A 25,196-nucleotide genomic window follows, 5' to 3' on the forward strand; every position below is an offset into this window, starting at 1 on the left:
GGCAGGGGTGGCCCCGAGTGCCCGCAGTCACCTTTCTGATTACCTGTGCTCTGCCTGGGCTTGCTGAAGAAAAAGTGGTTAATTAGAGGGTAACAAGTCAGAAGAGGCAAGCAAAGTTATACATGTGAGTAGTAAAGGAAAAAAAGAAACCCTTCTAGATGGGGAAAAAGGCAAAGCACAGGAAGTAAACGAGGGCTTGTTTTGTTTTAAATTTAAATGAGATTAAATTTTGCCCCAGGGAGCCAAGGCAGCACACGGGCTGATGTGGAGGAGGAATGGCTCTCGCTTCACCTGGGCAGTTGAGTTTTTTCTGAAGAGGTTGGAGCTGGCAGCGGGCTGTGGAGGGGCAGGCGAGCCCCGGCTGGCAGGGACAGGCTCCTGCTGCCCCAAAAATGGGTGTTCGTGGGTACCGGGATCGTGGCTTGCTGGATTGACCCTTTGCAGGGTTCCCAGGGAGGTTAGGAAAGGGGCAGCGTGGCTTCCCCTGAGATGTAGGGGCTGTGCCCCAAGATTCACTGAGGGGCTGTTGGCATGCTCAGTGCGCATCCTTTGGTTGAAAAGTTTGTTCTTCTGTTGTTGTGAAATTGGGGGATGCTGCTGCTCTCTCAGAGCCTCCTGGAGCAGCACTTGGCTCCATAATTCTCAATGAGCAAAGGCAGTCCGAGGAGGACAACCCTCCTATGGTACCAAGGCTGGGACCTTCCAGCTCTCCACCCTACACTGCACTTTCGAACAACCTGCTGGGGTTCCTAGACAGAGCGGAGCAATAGTTAACGCAGAGGGGAAGCAATGAGAGCAGCCCCTCGACTCCGTGTCACCCGGGCAATGGGAGCAGGAGGTCACTGGGAGCCGGAGGTCACTGGGAGCATCCCTGGGAGTCGGGGGGTCCCTGGGAGCTGGAGGTCACCGGGAGCATCCCTGGGAGCAGGGGGTCCCTGGGAGCGGGGGGGGGGGTCCCTGGGAGCCGGAGGTCGCCTGGAGCCGGGGGTGTCCCCAGGAGCAGGGGTCCCTGGGGGTTGGGGTGTCCCATGGGAGCAGGGGTCCCGTGGGAGCGGGGTGTCCCCGGGAGGGGGTCCCGGCTGGCCGGAGCGGTGTGCGTGCCGCTGGGGGCACTATGTTCTGTTTATGTTCTTATTTCTGGGCTGGAGGAGCAAACAGGGAAGTGGTTTTTCTGCAGTCTCATTGCAGCTCACAAACAGAGCCCAGAACTGAGCCCGTGCTGAGGCAGTGGCCCAGCGTCAGCGGTGACGGCGCGGGGGGACCGAGCGCGGCGCATCCCTTCACGCGTGGCCGGGGAGGGGATGAATAAAAGACTTTTTCTTCTTTTTACTGCAACTTCTGCAGGTTTCTGTGCCTGTTCCCTGGGTGCGCAGGCTCGTATGAATCTTGCTACAATCCAGAATGGTTCATTCTTGCAAACAGCCCCTGCACATGGTGCCGTGATGCCCCTAGGAGCTCCGCATCCCACGTGGACCTGATGTTTGCAGGGAGCTGGGAAACATCAGCGGGTTCCCCGGAGCACAGGGATGCTGGAGGGGTTCGCAGAGGGCCAGGAGCTGGGTGGAAGCAGCTGTTTGTTGGCTGAAAGGCTGGATGAGGGGTTTTGGTTTGGTGTGCCAGGAGGGTCCGGGTGGGACAGGACCTCAGAGCTGGGCACACGCATCCCTGTGTGCTGGAGGGTACCGCTGCCTCCACTTCTGCCATGGGCTGGGCAAAATTGCATCTCCAAAAGCTCCTCTTCAACCCTCCCCTGCTGCGCGGCTGGACCGGGCAGCCTGAGGCCAGCATCTCAATTTTACCACCAATCCTGAGGTTTTTTTCTCCCAGGCCCTGGTGATTTACATTTGTTTAGGCTGATGGAGGGCCATCATCTTCCTTGGGTTTGCATTTATCTGCCTTTCTCAGCTTTTAGCTGCCTTTCTCAGCTTGAACAAAGGCAATGCTGAACATGTGTTAGTTTGCAAGCAATTCCGTTTTGGGGTTTCCAGGCGTTAGCGCAGGGCTATGCCTGTGGATTTGAGTTGCAGACACTTCAGGGGGATGTTCATTTGTTTATAAAAGAAACCCACATCTGTTTCTGTTTGAGTTTTTTAAGCGAGCATACATAGAAACCTTTCTCTTGGTTTCTGGCTCTGTAAAAGCCAGATTTTGGGCCAAGTTTTGACCTAACAGTGACCTTTTCAAAGTATTACAAATTTTTTTGGTATTTGTTTATGACTCTAATAATGATGCCATGCGGGGAATGGGTCAGTTAAAGGTGAAATTAGCTTTAAATGTAAACAAAAGATTCATTTTTGGAGCAGAAACTGTCTTTTGTGGAGACTTCATGTTGCTTATAGTACACCGACTGAACTGCTCCTGGGAGCTCGCTTGTGGGGGCCCTGGGAGCGGGAGGGATGTGGGCAGTGGGTGCCAGAGGGGTGTCGGGGGGCCCATAGCTCGCCCAGCCACCATCAGCCTTTATAGCCCTGTGCTCCAGATGGGGAAATGGCCCAATTACCCTTCTCCTACAGTAAATTCCTCTGTTAAGTACCACGCGGTTTACTACTGTTTGGCTGCTCAAGGAGTCCCTCAGCAAACAGCATCTTCTTAGCACTGCCTGGAAGTTAACTGGCAAAGATCTGGTTGAGCCCCAAATTTTCCTTCCTTCAGGCATGCAGGACCTTGTGGGCCGTTGTGTGCCATCCCCTGCCCCAGCGGGGGTTGCCTTGTCTGTCCTTTGCTCAAGCCAGAATTTCATTCAGAGCAATTTAACGCAGTTTGGTTCAGAGGATGCTCTCTTGGATCCTGCCAATCAGTGGCAAAATGAGTTGCTGAAGTAAGGCCACTGTTCTACCTGCCACGTGAACCACTTCTGTACGTGAATATAAATTCATACTGTTACATAGTGAGCGTGTAAAAGTGTGTTGTGTGGGTCGGAGTAGGACTGAAGCAGGATGTAGGGACCAAGTTCAATTAAAGGGATGATCAGTGCATCTTCTGACGTACATATCAGAGCCAAAACCAGTCCCAGTATCCTGACGCCTGTGCTGTGCATTAATCACCTTTTCCCTCCCTTTGAAGGAGAGGGATGTCAGTGGCTCTGTCTTGCTGTAAAGGCAAAGATGGGAAGCACTGGAAATCCCACTGGCTCTCAGTAGCATCCCTTGGCTTCAGCTCTGAAGTTTCTTTTCCCCATTGACTTTGGCTTATTTAGTCTCTGTGCCCAGGAACTCCAGAATCAATAAAAGCACCGCTCCAGCTTTGTGCTCCGAAAGCCTGTTTGCCTCTTCAGACCAGTAGGAACCAGTTTAAAAGGTTCAGGTAGAATTTCCACTAAAAGTAAGTAAAGTGCAGTTAGAGCTGTCTTCGGTATCGTTTCCCCCAAGCAAAATCTAATGGCTACTTGGAACAAGGCTGGTGTAATAACATCTATTTCCCCTTGAATCACTGGGGATGAGTATTGATATTGCCATATTCTCGAGGAACATTTTTAATCATGTTTTGACAGGGCGATGCCTTACCACAACACTGATAGTTAAAATGTTTATGATGCTTTGTAGCGTTATCCCTTATAATGGTGTGATAAAACATAGCACTTATATTGTAAAATACAGGCATTGCGAGGGATTTATATGCTTATGTGGAACCTTTCCTGTGGTTCAGGGGGAAATGGGTGTGCTCTAGCCTGCTATCCAGTCTGTGTGCTGCTGGTACCTGATGCGACCGAACCACACAAACCCAGTGTCTTATTATCATTCCCACTTACCATTTGCAGGAGCAGTAGTGTATATGCCATGTTAACACCCTTATATTCTTACAAAATATCTCAGAAAGTGCTAGGGACATTTCCATGAGATTAACGTTGTTTCCTGTGGGTGTATTTTAGCCTGTTGGGTGGTTGTTTGGTCCATGGGTGGCCCTTTCCATCCAGAACTCCCCAAGCCCTATATTGGGGCCACATTGATCAGCCACATTGGTAAACTGGGGTCTTCAAAAGTTAAAGTATCTTTTTTTTCTTTCTTTTTTAAAAGCACCTACTGGTACAGGTACTTGACTTTCAGCTCCGAGGACTTGGTTCCTGAGGGGCGAGTTCAGGAGAACCTGCTGATTTCAAGAGGTTCTGTGGCTTGTTCCAAGTCACAAAGCAAATCAGCAGCCGAGATTGAAACAGGTCTCCTATCGTTGTAATCGATGCCGTGGTGGTTTTGTCTCCGAGAGGATGGCGAAGTCCCAGCAGCCATGCAGAAGCCGCCTGCTCAGCCCCGCGGGAGCTGCGGTGCTGGTGGTGCTGGTGAGGGGCTGCACGGCTGTGCCAGCGCGGGCAGAGCGGCTCTGGGTGATGGGAAGCTGCTTCAGGCTTGGCTGCCTGGGTGACAGATACACCAGAAGCCTTCAAAGAAGTAGATACTGCCTGAGTGGGAAGATGAGTCAGAGGGTAAAACCCCGGTCCCCTGGTGCACAGGGGTCCTCTTCAGCTCCCTGATGCTCGGACTTCCCCCGCAGACATACTGAGAGTGCACATAGTTTCCATTCTTATCTATCTCTGTGCTTCTCAACTTTGCAGCTCAGACAGGTGGTTCATGGGACATCTTTTGTCCCCTCCAGCAGCGCCGTGGTCCATGGTGGGGCATCCTTGGGTGGCGATGCTCTTGCAGATGGAGAGCCCTTTGGTTGCGAATCCTGCGTGGGCACGTTGCCACGCAAAGCTGAGTGATCAAAGTGCACTCACTGCACCTCCTCGGAGCGGGGAAGGCTGGTAGAGAAACACTGATACCCTTAAAGTTTTTAAAAAGCCCTACGAGGGGGGTTTTCTTCCTATTTTTTTAAGCCCTGGGTAGCTGTCTGTTGTGAGGGTAAGTACTGGCTGGTGCTGGGATAACGCGGTGTGCAGATGCGCAGAGATAACAGTGATTTGGTGCTGAGATGAGTTTCCTGGGCATTAAGTCTAATTTTCAATTTCTTTTGTTACAGATGGAAGAAAAACGACGCAAGTACTCGATCAGCAGTGATAACTCAGACACCACTGACAGTAAGACCTTTAATTCAAGGCTTTGAACGAGATAACTAAGTGATTCACCTCCAGCGGGGAAAACACTTGAATAATTACTTTGCAAAATGTGGAGGAAGCTGCGTTTACTGGGAAGTCTCCACACGATGAATTGTGTGCTGGGCTGGGTTTGTCCGGGGTGCAGCGAGAAGCTGCTGTCAGTGTAAACGCTGCGGCTCCGCCGAACTGGTGAGAGTGTCTCCCTCGTGTGAGGGAGAGCTGCTGATTGCAGATCTGCTAACGAAGCAAACGCCCTTTGTAGGCAAGTTGTCCTTTCCTGTGAGCTGCAGCCTGAGACCAGTTAGCTCTTGACTCGGTTGTACTGGGGGAAAGGGAAGTTTTTACTGGAGCCAGGGTAAAACCGGAGCCGCCTTGTTCCCTTCTTGCGAGCTGAAGAGTGATGTGGGAAAAGGGATAAGGCTCAAGCCAGCACAGCTTGCAAGCCTGCACTTGCTTTTCAACATCTACCTCACTTCATCCCCATTCAGGAAAGCACAGAAGCACGTGCTCAACGATAAACATGTGCAAATGTGCTGAATTTTGGCTATAAATAGGGCGCTTCCCCACTCACCCCGGGGTTTCACCCACTGCAGACATACCACAGTGCCCTCGAGGCACTCGTCTGATCCCTTGTCTGGGCTCCGGAGTTTCCTACTAGTTGCTCTTGGTTTCTTACGAATGTCACAGTAATTTCATCTGGGCCATGCTGGGAATTCACTCTCCACACTTCACACGATCTGGCTGCTGGATATCCGAGAGCGAACGGGACTTTGCTACAGACACTCCACTTCTGGGCCTTTTCCTAACAGGATGATGGGGAGATTACAGGGGGTTATGGAAAGGCTGATCTTGCTGGGTTTGGCTGCTGTTCCCACAGCTTTAGCCAAAAAAATTGTCAGCGTGAGCGGGGTTTGCACTGCTGCTGCCGATGGGAACCTGCTGTTTGGCTGCCGGAGGGGACCCCCGTCCTGCTGGAGCCCGGGGGGGGGGCTGGGGGCTGAGCCCTGCCTACGGAAAGTGTTTCAGGCTCTGTCAGCGCCGCTCGCTTCTTGTAAAATAAAACATCTCTATCTCAGAAAGGGGTTTGTTTTGGAAGCCGTGCTCCAAACTTCCCGTCCCCTAATCCCCAGCTGCTCAGAGGCTTACGGAGCCGAGCCGCGCTAGCTGGCTGCGCTGCCTTTCGGGGTAAGGCATCTTTAATCACAGTATTAAACAGCGCGGCCTTATCTCTGTTGGGCTTGGATATTTATGCTGCAGGTGATATCTAAGCTGTTGACAAATGCTCTCCTGCAGGATAATTGTAAAGAAAGTGATGACCTTCTTTTTTCATGCCTCCGCCAGGCAGGGATGGTGGTGGCATCTTATCTGAGGCTGCAGGGTTGTAGCACCGTGTTGTAGCCTGAGGAGAGGGGGTGAGGTGGAAATTAGTGACTTGGTCTCTCAGTATAAGCTGTGGATCTGCTGCTGTGGGCTTTGCCTCCGCAGACCTGTGCTGAAATGGTTAAAAAAATGCATTTATGTGGAGCCCACTTTGATGACCTCAAGCCTGACGCTGTCCTTTGGGAACTGATGCCATCAAATCTGATTTGTTTTATGAAATACAAGAAAGTGGGTTTATCAACTAAACAGTGCAAAGTGAACTAGTGCCTCTCCCCCTGCAAGCAAAAATAGGCACGTGAGATTTATCTGGGCTCACGAGGGACTCAACCGCCTGAGCTGGCAGAGGGAGGGGCATTTCCCACCATGCTGGTACCACGCTGGGGACAACCCCAGTCCCTGGTGCAAGCTCAGCTCCCAGCCCAGAGCCCCTCCTGAAGTCCTTGGCTCCATCGTGTTTAGCATTTGCTTGTGTGCACAGTGTTGTTTCCTCCTAGTCAGCCATCGAGGATAAAATCAGTGTTAAATAGGCCTGTTGATCGCTAATTTGTTGCACCCTCACCAAAATATTTTGAGGTAGTGGAATCTGAAGGGATCCTGCTCTACACAAGACCCAACCATTATCATTATTATAAAAAGATTCCAGTACCCAGTTTGGTCAGTATTTTTGACCATGGGGTCTGAAGTCCTGGAGCAGTTCAGATGCTTGTCTTTAAGCATCCTTGTTAGAAAATGTTGGTCTTATCTCCTTAATTCCTGAGTCCAGGAATGAGCCTTGGCTCATTCCCTCTTAGAAGCTGTTCTCACTCATGGCTTTGGGTTTCTCACTTCTGATGTCTGCATTTGACAGCAGCGTTTTTAAATTTCAGAGGCCTCTGTTTGATCATCTCTGGCAGCAGGAAAGTGGTGTTCATCTATTTTGGTGAAGTACCCTGGGATATGCACAAAAATAATGCCATGTCGAGGTATTACTGCCTCGTAGCGTTGACCCCCAAAGTGTTGGTGGAGGCTGTAGTAGCAGCATTGGGGCTGGCGACGAAGATACGGACAAAACTTAGTCACTTTTCCAGGTAACCTGTCTCTGTTGCCTCGTTGCAGGTCACACCACGTCTGCCTCCAGATGCTCCAAAATTCCGAATACCAAATCCACCTGGTCACGGCAGAAGGAGAAGAAGCCCTCTGAGGTACGTGAGCTTTTAGGAGAGTTTTCCCCTGGGGCCATACTTGCCCAGATAAGGGCTGGCTGTGGGCAGAGGGTGCCAGGACAGGGCGTCCTCTGCGAAGCCGCAGCCCTGCTGGGAGGCAGCGGGTGGAGGTACCCGGTGGGCATCTTGGATGAAGGGTGGGGGGTCCTTGTGCCCACTCCATCAGGAGCATGGGCCCTCAGGAGGGATCCCTGTTGATGCACATGGGGAGAGGTTGAGTGTGGTGGGATTGGGAGGTCCTACAGTATCGGGGTGGGCAGATGCTGAGGTTTGGGTGCCCACCGGGATGCCCTTTCATTAATGGCACGGGTCAGAGCACCGATGCCAGGGGAGGGTGGCTTAGTGGCGTGGAGGCTCCTCCCAGTGAGTAAGTGGGAGATACAGGGAGCCGTGAAATGAGACGGCACAGCTGAGTTGGAGATTATGTTGTGTTGGTTTCCTCCTGTCATGGGGCTCAAGGGCATTAAGGCCGGTCGTGTCTGACCTTGCTGCAGGGTTTTCCCTCACTCCTAGCAGTGCTGCCCACCCTGGGGGGGCATTGCTCAGGTCCTCCCGGCCAACTCTGTGGTGCAGGGTCTGGGACGAGGTCAGGAGGAGCTGTGTGTCCCTGGAAGGGACGATGCTGTGCCCTGTTTTCCCTTGCGTGCCTCGGATACATTTCCACTAGACATGGAAACTATACTAGGCACGAGCTGCTGTTGTAGCAACTGCAGTGTTTAACCGTGGTCACCTTCGTTTCAAGAGCAGCCTGAGCAAAGCCAGAGGGACATAGTTCTCACATGCCCTTTCCTCTGGACCAGGGTCCGGAGTCAAACAGAGCTAAGTTTAGAAGCAGGTGAAGCTGCCACGGCTGATGCCTGCTCGCAGCCTGGAGATGCCTTCCCAAGCCCCCACGTTTTGCCTCTCCTGAGGCTGTGGCCCGGTAAGCACAAACCTCTCTGACATCCTCCCTTTGTGTCAAGCTGAGCAGAGATTTTGAGGTTTTCCTGTGGTCACTGCCTGAATTACAGCTGCACTTAGTCCTTATCGCTGTGACAGATTTACATTGATATATCTTAACGTGTTGGCAGTGGATGGGGATTTAAAAAGTCTGAGTTGTTTGTGCATTGGGTAGAGGGAGAGGCTGAAAAGCTGCTGTTGCCAGCTGAGGTGACTGGAAACACTCCAGAGAGCAAAGAACCAGGGGTGCAGATGTCACAAGGCTGTCGGGAAGTTGTGCGTTAGGGCTGGTAATGTCATGTTTTGGTTATGGATGTGTCTGTTGAAACGGGTGAGGGGGGTATTCTGTGAGCTGAATGCCCCAGGGAAAAAGTGAAGCATTTAAGGCATCTCCTCCTGCTGGGACACTGTTACCCACCTCTGAAATAACTGCCCATCCCTGTGCCCCATGTGTCTGTAAAGGCACAGATTAGCTGTGTAGGTGCCTTCAGGGGTCCCGCAGAGACACCCGGCCTTAGACCCGCTTAGATGTGCGAGGATGTGACTCGTGCGTCACTGTCAGTGCCACATGTGCCACCCTGCTGCTGCCCAGAAAAATCCTCCCCCAAAAGAGCCTGCGTCGGGACTTCTCTTTCTGCATCACTGGCACATTGTCTTCAACATGAATTAGCTTTATCAGCCAGCCAGGAGTTTACCTGGCTGCTCATGAAGTCACTGGATGTAAGTCAGAGCCAAGGCTCCAAGTGAAAATGCCTCTGTGCTTTATGAAGGATGTTCAGACCCAGATGCAAGTTTTGCTGCTGTACAACAGCTGGAGTGAAAACTGGATCTCAGTCTGTGGCATCTGGGGAGACGTCAGATGTGGGGCCCGCGGAGGCCGGCTCATCCCCTTGCTTCATGCTCCGTTATGCCCAGAGGATGGTTCTCAGTGAAATGTAGCTCTGGAACAAATAAAGTGGAGCAAAAGCTTAACAGTGCCCAGCTTAGCAACAGTTGGGACAGAAAGTGAACCCCGGTGGCATGTCTGAACGGAAACCCCAGGGGAATCTGAGGAGGCGACGTGTAATTACTCAAGTTGGAGTTTGGCCAGGATGCTCACGCTGACAAACCATCTTTTACAAAACCATGGTGGGAACCTGAGCAGATGGGACCGGCCCAGATCTCAGCTTTGCTTCCTGCATCTCCCCCGCGGCTGCTGGCATCCAGGTCTGCTGGAATCCAGCTCCAGCTGAAACCGGGGGTGAGGAGAGTGTGGGCTGTCCTGGGGCTGGACATAGGATTGCCCTGTGCGGCAGGTCCAAGGCCTGTAGTGGTGCACGGTAATGGTTTGGAGGTCACACTGGTGAGCACTGGCTTATGGATTTCCTCTACACCAGCATCTTCCAAACGTTTCCACAAGTGACCCAACTTCTGCTCTTACTGTGAGCACCCATGAATCCGTCTGGATCCACCGCCCGTCGTCTGGGAAGGGCTGTGCGGTTCGGCACGTCCCGGAGGATTCTCGCAGGAGCCCTGGAGGATTTTAGGCACAGACCGGGATGGGCGTCACGTCATCGTGTCCTGCTGGAGCAAGTACCGAGAAGTGTAAAACCACACCGCTGTCAGACCTACTTCACGTGAAACACTGAGTTACCTTTCTCTTTGCTATCCCGTTGAGGACGGGAACCGTGGGAGGGTAACAGGGAGAGCACGATGAATGTTCTCTGCATCATCCTTTGCTTGAAGGTTGCTTGTATCATCCAGAGCCTTTGTAGGAACTAATTTTTCTTCAGTTGTGGCCTTTTCAGCAGCTAGTGCTCCTTCAGGCTCTGTGACAACCAACTTCAATTCTCCTGTACTCGGCACTGGTGAGGCCGCACCTTAAATACTGTGTCCAGTTCTGGGCCCCGCACTTCAAGAAAGATGTTGAGGTGTTGGAGCGAGTCCAGAGGAGGAGGGCGACCAAGCTGGTGAAGGGTCTGGAGGGTCTGACTTACAAGGAATGGCTGAGGGAGCAGGGGGTGTTTAGCCTGGAGAAGAGGAGGCTCAGAGGTGACCTTAGTGCAGTCTACAACTACCTGAAGGGAGGTTGTAGTGCAGTGGGAGTCGGCCTCTTCTTCCAGGCAACTAGTGATAGGACAAGAGGACACAGCCTCAAGCTTGGCCAGGGGAGGTTCAGGTTGGACATTAGGAAGCATTTCTTCTCAGCAAGGGTCATTAGGCATTGGAAGGGGCTGCCCAGGGAGGTGGTGGAGTCACCATCTCTGGAGGAGTTTAAGAAAAGCCTGGACATGGCACTTAGTGCCCTGGTCTAGTTGCCATGGTGGTGTCAGGGCAATGGTTGGACTCGATGATCCCAGAGGGCTCTTCCAACCTCATTGATTCATTGATTGATCAGACATTGAACCTCCCTGGTCAGTCTGCCCCAGACCTTTTGGGGCTGGAGAAGCCTTGTTGAACAGTAACTCAAACTCCAGTTTGCACAAGGCTTGTAGCTTTACCAAGAGCTGAGCTGCTGTCTGGGTGCAGAGGGTCTGGGCACATCCCGAGGGGTGACGGTGCTGGGGGGAGCGGGGGCTTTGTGTGCGTGGGGTAGGGCCGAGCTCTCCTGCCCCTCTCCACGCTGAGTCCCCGTTTCTTTGCTGCCGTCTGCATTCCCCCTGACAACCCAGGGAGGAGATAAAAAAATCAAAAAGTATGAGTCTTACATAGTTATTAGGCAGGTCAGGGGGTGATGTTTGTTATGAAAGACTCTGTGAGAAGGGATTAACTATACACATTAAAAACCACCCGACACGAGGCATCTGGAAAAACAAGCTTCTTAACATGGAAAAGTACCGAGCTGTTTGTAAACATCCGCGATGGGGACCCTTGCCAGCGAGGGTGATTATATTTATCTGTGCCTGTCACGGGGCTCTGCCCGGGCTCTTTCCTGACGTGTCCCGGGCACCAGGTCTCTGTCTCGGCTGCCTGCCTTGCAGAGGTGACAGTTGTCCTCCCCTGCCCCGTGCCTGGGCAGCAGAGACCTCGGGGTGTGATGCCACCAGTTCCATGGGCACGGCTCTCCTGCCCTCCCTTTGCCCGTATGCAGAGGCTGGACACAGGCAGCTGCCAGCAGGTTCTTGCATCTGCCGTGATTGCAGTTGACCAACCTGGTCATTTTAATTAATCTCATTAGAGCTCGTTTGTCACCGAACCTGGCCTCAAACGGAGCGTGGAGGCCGGTCCCCATCCCCGAGGAGCCCTGCGAGGAGATGCTGGTGGTGCTCCCTGCCTCGGGAGCTGGAGGGAGGGGGATGCTCGCTCGGGTCCTCCCTCTCTGGGATGCAGAACCCGCCGCGGGGAATCAGATGTGCCCCGAGTACTGATCCCTGCTGCTTTTAGCGCGTGTGAGTGAATCCTGCCCCCGGCTGTAGGGCTGCTGGGGACACGAGCGCAAGCCTCGCTGGTTAGCGGCCGTCACCGAGCCCTCTCTCCTGTTCCTGACAGGGAGCAGTTGGCAGTGTCTAAGGAGAGAAGCTAAAAACGAGGCTAGTGCGTGGTGATAGTCGCCGGCTCCATCCACCGCTCCCAGCCGCCGGCAGCCTGGGCATCCCTCGGATGCTGCCGCCGAGGCCCTGCCGTCGCCGGTGCGTTAGTCAGTAGCTCCTGAACTATTTGGCATCCAAAACGCTGCCCAGCAATGAGTTGCGCTGCTAGAATATATTGTGGGTGTAAAAACCTCTCTTATTTTGTGCAGACCACCTGCCTGACAGCCCGCCAGCCATCCCTGCTCGGAGCTGGAGAGCCCTGTGCGGTCTCAGCTCTCCTCTGCGGGTGGTGGGCAGCTCCCTGGACATCCCCATCACCCTTCTCCTGTGGTCCAGACCTTCTGGAGACGAGGGGACCACAGCTGCAGGCAGGGTTCGAGATGAAGGGGAAACCACAAATTTATACAATTTACATTTTTTTTTGCTTGCCTTGTTTAGATATTACTTCCATGTTTTGAAAGATGTCTTTTTATATCCCTTGACAAGGATTTAACCCTATTAACAAACATCCTCATCGTTTCCTTTCTAAAAAGTAATTTTTAGTGCATTAGATCTTGGTTTTTTTTCCCTGCAATAGGTATATAATGGCCCAGTGCAACGTAAATTTACTCCCTGGGCTCTCCATGCTTGAAGAAGGGCTTTTATGAGTATGGCCAAGCAAGACTGGACATGCTTTTACTGGGCTGGAGGAGGAGAAAACCCGTCTCTGTTGAAAGGTTTGACTACGGTGGCTTTTTCCCAAGTCGGCGTGGGGATAACAGATTAATACCATTGTCTTCTGAACGCTGGGAAGGGCCAGACAAAAATGCTTCTTGTTCCTATTCTAAATTTTGGTGTTCGTTGGATCTTTAACATTCAGCATTTCGAGAGGAAACAAGGCTAGATGAAGAGATAGCAGGCTGGCTCCCAAATGAGCACGAGAGTAAGTGTTTTTTTCCCCACGGGCAGATAATATCGCCGCTCACAAACACGCGCCACGTTCAGGAGCCTTGCTGCCGAGTATCGCCGCTCGTCTCCTTTCGGAAAGGGCTGGAAAATGTGATATAATGGCAGGGAAATAGAGGTAGAGGAGCTGGAGAGGAGCGGGGCCGGGCAGCTGAGGGCTGCACCCGCGGAGGTGCCGGCTCAAGCTGATACGGAGACAGTTTGTACAACCCGAAACTATTCCCAGGGCTCCCATTGTTCCCGTTGTTTTCTCTTTCTCTAAAAATCCTTGTGACTCATGAGCTACAACAAACAATTTTATGCTTGAGAGAGTGAAGGGCTAATAGCGCTGGCTGGGAATGAGGAGGGAGCCCTGCAAATGAGGCAGCCGGAGGTGGGGTGGGCAGAGGAAGGGGGTTATGGCTGGGGGGGTACGTGGGACGTGGCTGGCAGGGCTGCAGTCGGGGGGAAAAAGTGTGTTGACCAAAACCTGAAGAAAACGTGTTATCTTGGCATCAGAAAGCCGAGGTTGTGTGAGATCCTGCATCGCTGCTGCGGATGCGAGGGCGTCGGCGAAGGACTGGGGGAGATGCGCTGGGTTATAGGAGGGAGCAGATCCAAACGTGAGATTTCGGATACGGGTTGTGGTCGGTTCCTTCCCACCTCTCCTGCCCACCCTCTCCATAGCGAGCGCGTTGCACGTGGGCGCTTGGATTGTGAACGATGGGCTTCATTTCTCTGATCGGACCAATTTGGGCTTCATTTCTCTGATCGGACCAATTTGGGCTTCATTTCTCTGATCGGACCAATTTGGGCTTCATTTCTCTGATCAGACCAGTACTTCGCATTGTGGAGTGCTTTGGAAAGGTTTATTCTTGCTAAAACTTCGGGGATACAAGCATTTATGTGTATAAATAAAATCTGCATCCCCTCCCAGGGCTGGGAGCAGAGATGGAGCTTGTCCCCCTACCCCAAGAGCGAAGTCTAGAAGCAACAAGGTCAGCTGGGTGCAGATGCAGAGGAGAAGGTGGAGCACAATTCCTGCTGGCTCGGGGAGCCTCGTGCGTGGGGATCTGGCGTGCTGGAGCCTGGTTGTGTTTCCCTGAGCTGCCTTTTCCCCTCGGAGCAGGTTTTCACCCAGGGAGTGTCCCCGTGCCGGGTGCTGCTGGGGCCGTGCGATCCTCTGCACCGGATCCTGCGCAGCAGTCCCTGCCTGGCTGCTAATTAAAACCAGCGCTAGACGAGTGTTTCTTTTTGTTTGGATTTAAAGCCCAAAACAGTTACGGCTGTTTGGCTCTCGCCCAGGAGCTGGTTTCGTACAAGCGGAAAGTCGTTACCACGGGATGTGGGTTCCTGAGGCACCCCAGTGTGCCCATGGCATCTCCTCCCAGGGGTAGGTGTTTCCCTCTGAGGTTGTCCAAGCGTTGGGCAAAGTGATGCTGGTCCACGGGAGAGCTCCTGGAGGTGCCCAGCAGCCATCGCGGGGTGTAGGAACGGCTGCGCCTGGCGGTGAGGCAGCAGGTCCCCTGCGAGGTGGAGCAGCTGATGCTCCTTCCCACGCCAGGCTGGATCCAAGTAAGGTGTTAGGATGTGGGAATTGGAAGATGTGTTATATTTAATTAGCTCAGGGGATTTTTTCTTTTTTTTGAGAGATAAATCAATACAGCTTTTGCTACACAACAGCAAATTACAGAAATAAAAAATACTGAAGTATCATTGGGGAATGCAATGGCTTTGGTGCCCCAGTGACTTTTCACATTCCTGGACCTCCAGGACTGGCTGTCCTGGGGAAGCAATCAGTCCAGTACTGCAAACTGGTGGGCTGAAAGGGTGGGGAAATAGTAGAGGTTGGTAATATGGGCTTGTCCTCCCAGCGAGAAGTGAGCCAAGGATAATGTGAAGGCTTGCAGACCTTGGGAATGAAGCTGACCCAGAGCAGCTGGACCCGCAGGACCAGGCTGTGGCTGGCAGTGGTGGTGCTGGGACAGGAGGGGTGAGCTCCAGTCTGTGACTGCTTGGTAGCTCTTCTGTCCAGGGAGCAATAACTGCCTGGAAGCTGTTTCCTACACAAAAAGATCTGGACAGGACTGTGTGTGTGATCAGACAGCTGCTCCCTGAGGTGGGACAGCTGGAGCAGCAGGACCTCTGTGCTGGTGGCCTGAGCTGCTGGGAGGAGGTCAGTGTCCTCCTCGGGCTGCTCTGCTGGAGCCCGGTCCGTGACGTGAGGTCGGTGTGATCACACTGGGAATCAACCTGCTGCCTCATGCACGAGTGACACGGGTGTGAGCGGGGAAGGCCGGCTGGGAAGCTGAGATGCGAGGACGAGGGGCTGCTTTGGGGTGGCAGAGGGGGTGAAGGGGCTGCTGCATCCACTGCTGCCTCCGTACAGCCCGTGATGGTTTGCGGCTGCTGCCTCCTTGGACACGCTGGTGCCGAGGAGCAGTATCTTCAGGAGGATTTTTTACCAATTCTTACTCCTTGTCCATCACCATCGTATCCCCAGACACCCGCGTTTTGCGTGCTGTGATCCGTTGCTCTGTGGACAGCGAGGGGAGGCGGCAGTGGGACCCGTGGTGGGGTGCAGGCGTGGACCTTAACTCTTGGTCCCTCTGCTTGGAAGTACGAAGGGAAAAACATCTTGGGATTGTGCATTTTCATGTGCTTTGTCCCTGTGTTTAAAGCTGACGGTAGCGAAGGGCGAGGCTGGCCCCTGGGCATCGGGGCGATGCGTCTCCCGGCATCGCGGGTCCCAGGCGAGCAGAGGTGATAACGGGACCGCCTCGGTCTGGCCTTCCCCGTCGCCAGCAGATCGATAGGCAATAAACTGGCTCCGGCTGCCGGGCTGGGAGGGGAGGACGGAGCCTGGGCAGGGCTGTGGGGGGAGCGGGGCAGCCACAGCAAACACTCCTATTGAGGGAAAATTGCTTGTTTTCTGGTACCCAACTTCCTCTTCACCGCCAGGTCCTCAGTTCATCACTGCCCGATTTATCCTTTATTTGGTTTTCATAAATAATTCAGAGGAGTTTGAGTAGAATAATTGAGTCTTTTCCCAACCCTAATCCCAGACAATTCAAAACAAAAAGACACTTAGATTACAATTTGAGCATATTAGCTGTTGGGAGGTTTCCAGACAACTGATCTGCTTTCCTTTACAATTTCTGTGCCGTTCTATCATCTCTCAAACGTTCTGCTTTGATAGTTAATAATTTGAGCATTTCCAGTTCTCCATGAAAAGACAGGCATCGCTGCGATGGAGCAGGCGTGCTGCCGTCGGATGGGCGAGCTTATCTGTTTTCCAAGAAGGACTAAAATAAATGAAGTGGTGAGATTGCAAATCCAGCCCGCGATGTGCCTTATCATCTTCAGGGAAATAGATACAATCGTGCTTATTGGGCTTAAAATTAAAACTAAGCTTCTACAAGTTGAAAAGGCAGAAGGGATGAATTTGGGGAAGACTTAATGCAGGAAAACACGAGCCTGGGATCCGCACCGTGCAGAGGGGAGAGATTATACCGAGGGCTGATCCCGTTGCTGTGTTCTCCAACGCGGAGGCTGCGTGGTGTGGGGGTGCAGGAGGGGTTTGCATCTGCTGAGGATGTTGCGAAGCCTTGGTGAGGCTGGTGAGCGGCGTGGGATGCTGCCGGGATGCCTGGACTGCTGAAGCCACGACCCCAGCGAGCAGCTGAGAGCGCTAACGAAATTAGCTAAGTAATAGCAAAATGCATTTAGTTTCTGACATGAGGATTGGATGGAGATGTTTTATTCCCTGCCCGTGGACAGCAGCCCTCGGGGGGGGACCGGGGCTCCCCAGCAGTGCTGCCGGCTCCTCCGCGGGCTGGTTGCACGATGTGGGGCATGTCGGTGCAGGCTTCTCCATCTCCCTCTTCATCGGCAGGAGGAAGATGATGGGCCAGGCGTTGCCATAAATCCACCCTGGCCGCCCACCCCTGATGTTACCTCGAAGCGATGGGGCCCGTCACCTCTCAGGTTGTAGCCTGGTGCTACCTTTGCACGAGCAAGTGGGGACCCTTGTTTGGGGTGAGGCTCTGGAGAGGGCACTGCTGCGGTGGGTGCCAGCGCCCGGGAGCGGGGAGACCTCTCAGGGCATGGCTGGTGTTTTCTGGGGCCACTTGCCCTGGAAAGGGCAGTCCCACGTCCCCCATGGCTGCTGCTGTGCCCCGCAGTGGGAGCAGGAGCATCCCCAGCACCGCACCGGGCAGGTCCTGGAGGAGCTGTCTGTATTTGTGTGCCGTGGAGGGGTGATGCCACACTCCTGCACCCTGCAGCATCGAGGTGGGTGTCCTCGGGAGGCGGCTGAGTTGGCAGCGAGGGAGTGACACATGTCAGCAGGGTCCAGTCAGGGAGTTTTGAAAACCTGTTGGGTGCAAACCACCTTTGAAACCATTCCTGCCTGGCTTTGCCCACGAATCCCGAGAGCAAGTGTCTCCAAAATAGTGTTTCTACACTGTGCTTTAGCAAACGCGCTGCAGCGGGGTTCCTTTGCTTGTTTTGATACGCAGACACAGCACTGGAAGACTATGACATCTCGCATATCCCTTCTCATGTTTAATTAATGTCTGTCTAGTTTTTTTTTACATTTCTCACGCTGGCAGTATATTAAAAGGTCACTGTGGCGTCTGTAACCATGCGTTTGTAGCACACAGAGACTTAAAGGAACCTGATCTTTCTCAAACTGAGCCTAATTCTGACTGTAATATGTGGGCTGTTAATTATGTTGGTTGAAGGATGTGCTGCGACTGTGCCTGGCCAACTCAAAGCAGGTTTATGTAGACATCAAAAATGTCTTCAAGCAGATGCATCAGGAGGAAGGTACCAGTAAAATTCAGAGAGGTCCCAACATAGAACAGGTTGTTTATGTGTTGTGTTTAACTCTAATTGGGTTAGCAGCTGAGACTCTGAGGATTAAACAAACTGACCTAAATACTGGTCTCAGTGGTCTTAGTTAACGTCTAGTTTCCTGCATCTCAGCCGATTTGGTTTCCCAAATACTCTCCAAAGCGTGTTATCGAAAGTGTAAAACCATATTGTGTCATTCGGGGTGGTTCTGACAAAGGGATACTCAGCTGGAGAATAGACTCTGCGAACAGATTAAACAGCATCTGAAGGAAACACCTGATCCATGCTGGGATCAGAAATAGCACGGCTGGGCTGGATGGAGCGTGGTATTTTCAGCTAATAGCAGATGGTAGTGAGGAGAAATCATCCATTTTCATTTACAATTTATTTTTTATGCTGTGAGAGGCAGGGTTGCTGGAGTCATTGCTGTCAGGCAGCCCTCTGGAAGGCAAACCTTATTTACCGTGAGGGTTTTTTTTTTTTTGGAATGAGTTTTTCATCGTAGTGTATTGGGGGAATGCGCTGCAGGGCCAGAAGTGAGATGGAGAACAAGCCCGTTCGCTGTCTGGGGGGCTGGAGGGTTTTCACAGAGGAGGGGTCCCTTGTCGATCTCATGGGAGGTTTATTGGGTCAGGAAAAATCTCCGTGTGTTGGCTGTGGACGTGTAAGCAGGTATTTAGTTGTGTATTTTCCAGCTCTCGCTGGCTTTGTTTTGCCTTTTGCTCCTCAGTGTGCAGTCACTGCTGGTACCTGATGGGGCACCTTCTGCTTCTGGCTGTCCCCACTCGGGGACGCAGTGGTGACACAGAGGTGCTCGGGGCCATGAGGTGACTCTCTGTTTCCCGCGGCTTCATTCATGTCAAGAAAAATCAAGTGTCATCTGCTCTGAGACGGCTGAACAGGGGGGAGACCAGTCGCCGTACATCCCTTGGTGTTTGGAGTACATATTCCTGTGGCTGTGTCGAAACATTGATCCCCAGGCAACTAGCGATAGGACAGGAGGACACAGCCTCAAGCTTCACCAGGGGAGGGTCAGGTTGGACATTAGGAAGCATTTCTTCTCAGCAAGGGTCATTAGCCATTGGAAGGGGCTGCCCAGGGAGGTGGTGGAGTCACCATCTCTGGAGGTGTTTAAGAAAAGACTGAACATGGCACTTAGTGCCCTGGTCTAGTTGCCATGGTGGTGTCAGGGCAATGGTTGGACTCTGGTCCCAGAGTCCTCTTCCAACCTCATTGATTCTGTGATTCTGTGATCCCATCAGACAAGCAGCCTGGCGTGTCTTTATTTTAATACTCCTTTTCGGCCAGTGTCTTGGCCGAGCTTGCACGCTGCGGCTGGATTTCACATTGCCTGGGCGAGGGGACCTCAGAGGGCTGCAGCCACGGGGGCTCAGAGTCAGGCAGGGGAGTCCCTGCCTGTGCACCTTGTTCTCCCCAAATCCTGCCCAAACCTCACCCCGGAGGTGACATAAAGTGAGACCCCAAAGCCATGCCGTTGGGGACGCAGGCACCCGCTGCGCTGTCCCTGGGGGACCCTCCCCAGCCATGTGTGCACCCAGTCTCTGCCAGACCCCTTCACCCTGCCTGTTGGATGTTTTTTTTTCCCCGATGCAGGTGTTCCGTACGGATCTGATCACGGCCATGAAGATCCCCGACTCCTTCCAGCTGAGCCCCGACGAGTACTACGTGCTGGCCGATCCCTGGAGGCAGGAGTGGGAGAAGGGCGTCCAGGTGCCGGCGAGCGCCGAGGCCATCCCCGAGCCCGTGGTCAGGTAAGCGAGTGGGGTCCCCTCCGCCACGTCCCCTCCACGGGGTCCCCTTTGCCTTGGTGGGTGTGCACCATCTCAGACAGCGTGTAAAGGGGATGCACGGGGACCTTCCACCATGGGCTGTTGCTTTCTGAAAGTCCCTTTTGCGTGTGCCTGGCTTTTCTCAGGCGGCAACGAGGAGCCGTGCCAGCTCCTCTTGGTTGGGGATTTTTAAAAAGAACCTGATAAAATCAAAAGGAGGATAAAAAAGTACCAACAGAAAACCACCCAGAACATCAGCTTGGCTGGTTGATGCATCTCAGTCTAGAAACACGTGGCTGGACCGCTGGTATTTCACAGCAGGGCTGCAGGAGTTGGCCCTTTGATTAAAAACTTCCCTCTTTCCCATGTAAGCTGGAGATGTGACAGGCATGCCGAGACTGGGGGCTTGGGAAAAGGAGTCCAGCGAATAACGCATCTCCTGGACCTTGTAGAGACGACGTCTGTCGGCCTAGATCGGTGTCTCATTAGCTATTTTAAAATAGGGAACTGAGTTTTAAAATAGACACTTAAACAGCTGCTCAGGCAGAAAAGGAACGTGGGGGAGCTGCTACCCGTTCGCCGTGAGCGGGGGATTGTCCCAGGGCGATGGCCGAAGCTGCGGGGGAAAGGCTGGTGCTGCCGGTGGGGGGAACTGGGCGGGTCAGGAAGGGACCCCAAACACTCAGGGTCAGACCCCAGAACTCTCAGGGTCAGACCCCAGAACTCTCGGGGTCGGACCCCAAAACTCTGAGGGTTTGCAGGAGCTTCGCAGCTCTCGTGCTGCTTCATGGCGTGCGACCCTGGGCGTGCACCCTGCGAGAGCACGGTGGGATGCTGGGGGTGGGATGCGGGGGTGGGATGCCGGGGCGGCTGCGGGGGGCTGCGCCGTGCCGGGGGCTTTGGGCAGGGTGCGAAGCCCAGCGGAGGCTCCGCTGGTCCCACGGCGACAGCAGCTGCCGCTGCAGCTGCCGACCGCGCTTCTGAAGTAAACTTTTGTGTACGCTCCCCCCCATCCTCCCCCGGGGAAAACAGAGAAAGAAATGAAACTTTAATGAGTCTGAGCACATCAAAAGGGAAGTTGTAAAGGGGGCTGTTGAGTTGATTTAATCCTTGGGGGGAAGAAAAAAAAAACCCCAAAATGTGTGGAATATCTTTTTTTAGTTGTCTTTGATAATGAACCGCAGTCTGGCCTGGCAAGCGCTCTGCTCCCCAGCTGAGGGCTCACGCCGGCAGCCCAGACCCTGGAGACGGGGCTGTTGGGGCTGTCGGGGCACGGGGTGGGCTGCGGACGTGCCCCTCTGCTTCTCCCTAAGCCTTTGTTTTCGGGGGTCCCCGGGGCAGCTCTGCCAGTGCCGCCTGTTCCCATGCAGGGATGCTCCCAAAGCCATGCCTGGTGCAGGTCGTGCCCCCCAGGTCCCCATCCCACCCTGGCACCAGCCTTTTCCCAATATCTTTCACGTTTTTTTGGGCTGCTGTTGTGTCTCCTCTCAGTCCTCTCTCCTCTAAGCTGAACAGATCCGTTCATGTTAAGCTTCCATCAAAGGTCGTGTTTTCTGGAGGTGTGAACATTTTTGTCACCATCTTCCAGGCTTCCCCTGGTTTTGCCCATGTCACTGCAGGGACGTGCCCACGGGCTTCGCGGGGGACATCAGACATCCCGCCGCAGCGTGGTGGGTTTCACTTCCACCGTCCCATCCTCCTCTGAGGAATTTCCTAATTCTTGGGGTTATTTTGCTCATTTGGTTGTTCTCAACCCTGGTGCTATCCCATCATCCTTGATGAGTTGCCTCTTGCAGTACTTCCAGCTCTTTCTTCAGGTCCTTAATGCCGTTTTGAGTTCAAGCCATGCTCTCCAAAAAGTTCGTGGCTTCCCCTTCGTCAGAGTTAAACTCATCAGATTGAGGCATGAGGAAATCTGGCCCCGCAGAGGCCTTGGCACAGCCCCCGGGGAGCATCTCCTGATGGGCAGCGTTGAAGCCTTGCTGAGTCAAGATGGGTCCCATCTGCTCCTCTTCTATCCACCCACCACAGAGGTCCCAACCCACGTCAGATGGTTCTTACCCCATGTTACTTTCTGCGTGCGTTCACATAGATGGCTTATTTAGGTGTTTCAGTGGTTTTCCCACGTTTTCTTTTTAAAGGCAGATAATGTGTATCGTCCAGAGGAGGGTGACCAAGCTGGTGAAGGGTCTGGCGGGTCTGACCTACGAGGAATGGCTGAGGGAGCTGGGGGTGTTTAGCCTGGAGAAGAGGAGGCTCAGAGGTGACCTTATTGCAGTCTACAACTACCTGAAGGGAGGTTGTAGTGAAGTGGGAGTTGGACTCTTCTCCCAGGCAACTAGCGATAGGACAAGAGGACACAGCCTCAAGCTTCGCCAGGGGAGGTTCAGGTTGGACATGAGGAAGCATTTCTTCTCAGCAAGGGTCATTAGCCATTGGAAGGGGCTGCCCAGGGAGGTGGTGGAGTCACCATCCCTGGATGTGTTTAAGAAAAGCCTGGACATGGCACTTAGTGCCCTGGTCTAGTTGACATGGTGGTGTGAGGGCAATGGTTGGACTCGATGATCCCAGAGGTCTCTTCCAACCTCATTGATTCTGTGATTCTGACTTCTCGTCTCCTGAAGTCTGACCCGTTCTCTGTGACCCCACAAAGATACTCGTTAGTGGCTCCATCACTCTCAGCTAGTCCAGGTGGATTCCTGCAGCCCCTCTGGGTTGTGATGTGCCATCCCAGGGTGCTCCTCACGGGCTGCTGCGGGGTCGTGCTGCTTATCTACAGCCTTCGCTTCCTCGGAGGTCCTCCCTCTCTCATTGCTCCGTCTGTCTGTCCTGCATCATGTCTCATCCACCTGAACCATCTCTCTCTGCTGGCAGGACAGCGAGCGTGGCCCGAAGGGCTTTGTCCTCAGACTGAAGCCTGTTCGGGATATTTTGCCTTCGCTAGTGCGATGTGAGTGGAATGAAGAGCTGGTTTCACAGCAGCGTTAATGGTTGCACCTGGTTTGTGGCCATGATGCACGTCCCAGGGGGGCAAGCAGGGACGCTGCCAGATTTTTTTTCATCAGGACAGCATCTCTCCACATGCTCAGCAGAAGGCACAGCGGAGACGGGTGTGCAGCTCTCCCTCTGGTAGCATCCCTGCCCTCGGAGTTTTCCCACTGGGGTGACTGATGGGAGAGCTGGGGATGAAGAACACAGATGGGGACCGCAGTCCCTTTGTATCTTCAGTGTTAGACAACTCCCTCTTGCAGCTTGCCCTCCTTTGGAGAAATGTCAAGTATTTTTTCACAAGAGATGGCTATATTTCATCTGCCTGAAGAGAGCAGCCTTATAAGGCCTTACAACTCCATTTACCTCCCTAGTTTAATTGCTTTAATTTGCCCCTGTCTCCATCCTGGCAGCAGCGAGCGGGTACCGCGCTGGTCCCACCTCAGCTGCTGCATTCACTGCTGCCCCGTGGCTGTTGCCCCGTGGGCTCTGCCCTGCTTTCCCCCTTTCTTTCCAAACTTCCCTTTTTCCCTACTCAAAAAAAAAATGTGCCATAAACCCAGCGGATGCTCCGTGTGTCGGATGTGGGCAATCCCAATGCCTTTCTCTGCTGAAAAAAATCCCAGCGCTAATTTTTTTATAGACTGGGAAATGTGGAGCCCAGCAGCTCTGCTCTTCCTCACGGTCAGGACAGGGTTTTGCTTTTCCTCCCATCTCTAAGGTATCACGCAGGGGTGTGACACTGTCCTGCCCTTAGGCTTGTGGCAGGAGGGGATGGATGCCCATGGTAATCCGGTCCTGCTGCTGTTGTGAAATTCCTAGGAGGAGGCTGGAGGGGAGAAGCCCCTGGAGCCCCAGGAGCTCAGGAGCAGGCTCAGGATGATCCTGAGCCCATCATCTTGCAGCCCACGGCTGGGGATCCTGGGCTGGGTGATGGGCTGTGCTAAGCAGCGAGCAGATTTTGCAGCAGAGGATGCGAGAGTCGCTTTCACTCCAGGGATGGATCTCGCCCTCTGAAAGGTGCTTTTACGCAGCCGCTGCTGCTCTTTTCATCTCCCCTCTGAGCGCTTGGAAACCAGCTCTTCCTACCTGCACCCTGCCTCTAGGTTTTGTGTCTCCAAAGCTGAAAATTAGATTTTTTTTTTTTTTTTTTTGAAACATTTTATTTTTCTGGAGCTCTAAAATGTCAAAAGCTGGGGGTGAGGCAGAAGGGAAGAGCTGCGTTTTAAGGAATGCTTTCCCCAGAAAGCAGCCGTCTCAAAATGCCTCCACTAAGAGCCACCTTAAACTCGAGGGTCCTTTCTAGGTTAGCACAGATCGCAGTGCAGTTGCGAGGAAAGCGGGGGGGGAAGAGGTGCAGCATCTCTTGGCTCGGTGTCCCGGGAGACACGGCTGCTGCCGGGGGCCACCCGCACGCCCGGGCGATCAGGCAGCGCAGGAGATCAGCTGTTGCCTCTCCGCAATCGTTTCTGGCTCATCGCTGCTGAAAAGGGTTTTATTTTGTACTGTAACATGCCTGAGTATTGCCCAAGGCTTGCAGGGCTCCAGCGTGGCGAGAAAAGCCGCTCGCAGTCGAATGAGAGCAGGGGAATGAGAAGTCAGGGCGAGTTTCCCTTGCGATGCGGGATGTGGGTGGTGATGGCACTGCATCCTAGTGATGACCCTACATCCCACCTCTGCAGCCTGTAGCCGAAGGATCTCCACTGGCTTTTCAGAAGTAGGGATGAGCCTTACAGCCCCCGCGTGAGCTCTGCAGTTACTGTACAAATGAGTAAACTGAGGCACGGAGATTTCCACCATGAGTCAGTGGTAGAGCCAGGTACAAGGTCTTGGTCTGGTGTGGGGGCACGGTTGGGTGCTGGATGCAATGTTGGAGCGTCTCGGCACGGCTTGAGTTTAAGCAAGGCAGCATAACAGGAAGAGTTATCCCAGCCTGGGAGCATCGGGGCTGCGAGTACCACTGCTGTTGTACGTGGGAAAGAGAAGCTTCAGCTGAGCTTTGTCTTCCCTGAGTCACACCGAGATGCACCCCGGAGGAAGGTGGGGTGCTGGTGTGCAGTGGGTGCTCGCAGGAGGCTGTGGAGGCCCAGGGCAGGTGTGCAGGGACCCGACCCGGGCTCGTCCCTCCGCACGGGTGGCAATGCCGGTGCCAGCCACAGCAGCATCGCTCCGGAAAGCGGTGGCACCTACGTGGGGTTTTATGCACCTGTACAGGTTTTAATTTCTCCTTTATTTACTGATTTAATATTTTTTGGCCTGCGGCTCCTTCCCTGGGCTGACAGGGATGCATGCAGGATCTAGAGGTGCCTCCTGGCGCTCGCGTTGAGCCGCATCAGTATGTGCTGTAGGTTCTGTTCCCTGTGAATTTGCACACAGCGGGAGGACGAGCAGGAAGGCTGCTCCTCGCTGGCAGGCTTCCCAGATATTCTTGGCGCTGCAGATCCGTACTTGCATCGTTGCTGTGGCCCTGTTTTAACAGAAAACAGAAAGTGCTGCGGCAACAGGAAGGCACAACCTCTGCGAGTACCAGCTCGGCGATGGCACCGGCACAAGCGCCGTCTGCCACGTCGGCACGGTG

At 53.5% G+C, this 25,196-nt stretch overlaps 1 protein-coding gene across 3 annotated transcripts in view; it reads left to right on the top strand.

Moving 5' to 3' along the window:
* JADE2 (jade family PHD finger 2) overlaps positions 1-25,196 on the top strand; it is a 76,199-nt gene that overhangs the window by 2,058 nt on the left and 48,945 nt on the right. For all 3 annotated transcript variants that reach the window (XM_068409413.1, XM_068409415.1, XM_068409414.1), the window contains exons 2-4: positions 4,954-5,011; positions 7,505-7,590; positions 19,455-19,612. In XM_068409413.1, the coding sequence (XP_068265514.1) occupies positions 4,954-5,011; positions 7,505-7,590; positions 19,455-19,612 (302 nt within the window). The remainder of the gene's footprint in view (positions 1-4,953; positions 5,012-7,504; positions 7,591-19,454; positions 19,613-25,196) is intronic.

Source organism: Nyctibius grandis, chromosome 10, assembly GCF_013368605.1.
Source record: "Nyctibius grandis isolate bNycGra1 chromosome 10, bNycGra1.pri, whole genome shotgun sequence".
Taxonomy (NCBI): domain Eukaryota; kingdom Metazoa; phylum Chordata; class Aves; order Nyctibiiformes; family Nyctibiidae; genus Nyctibius; species Nyctibius grandis.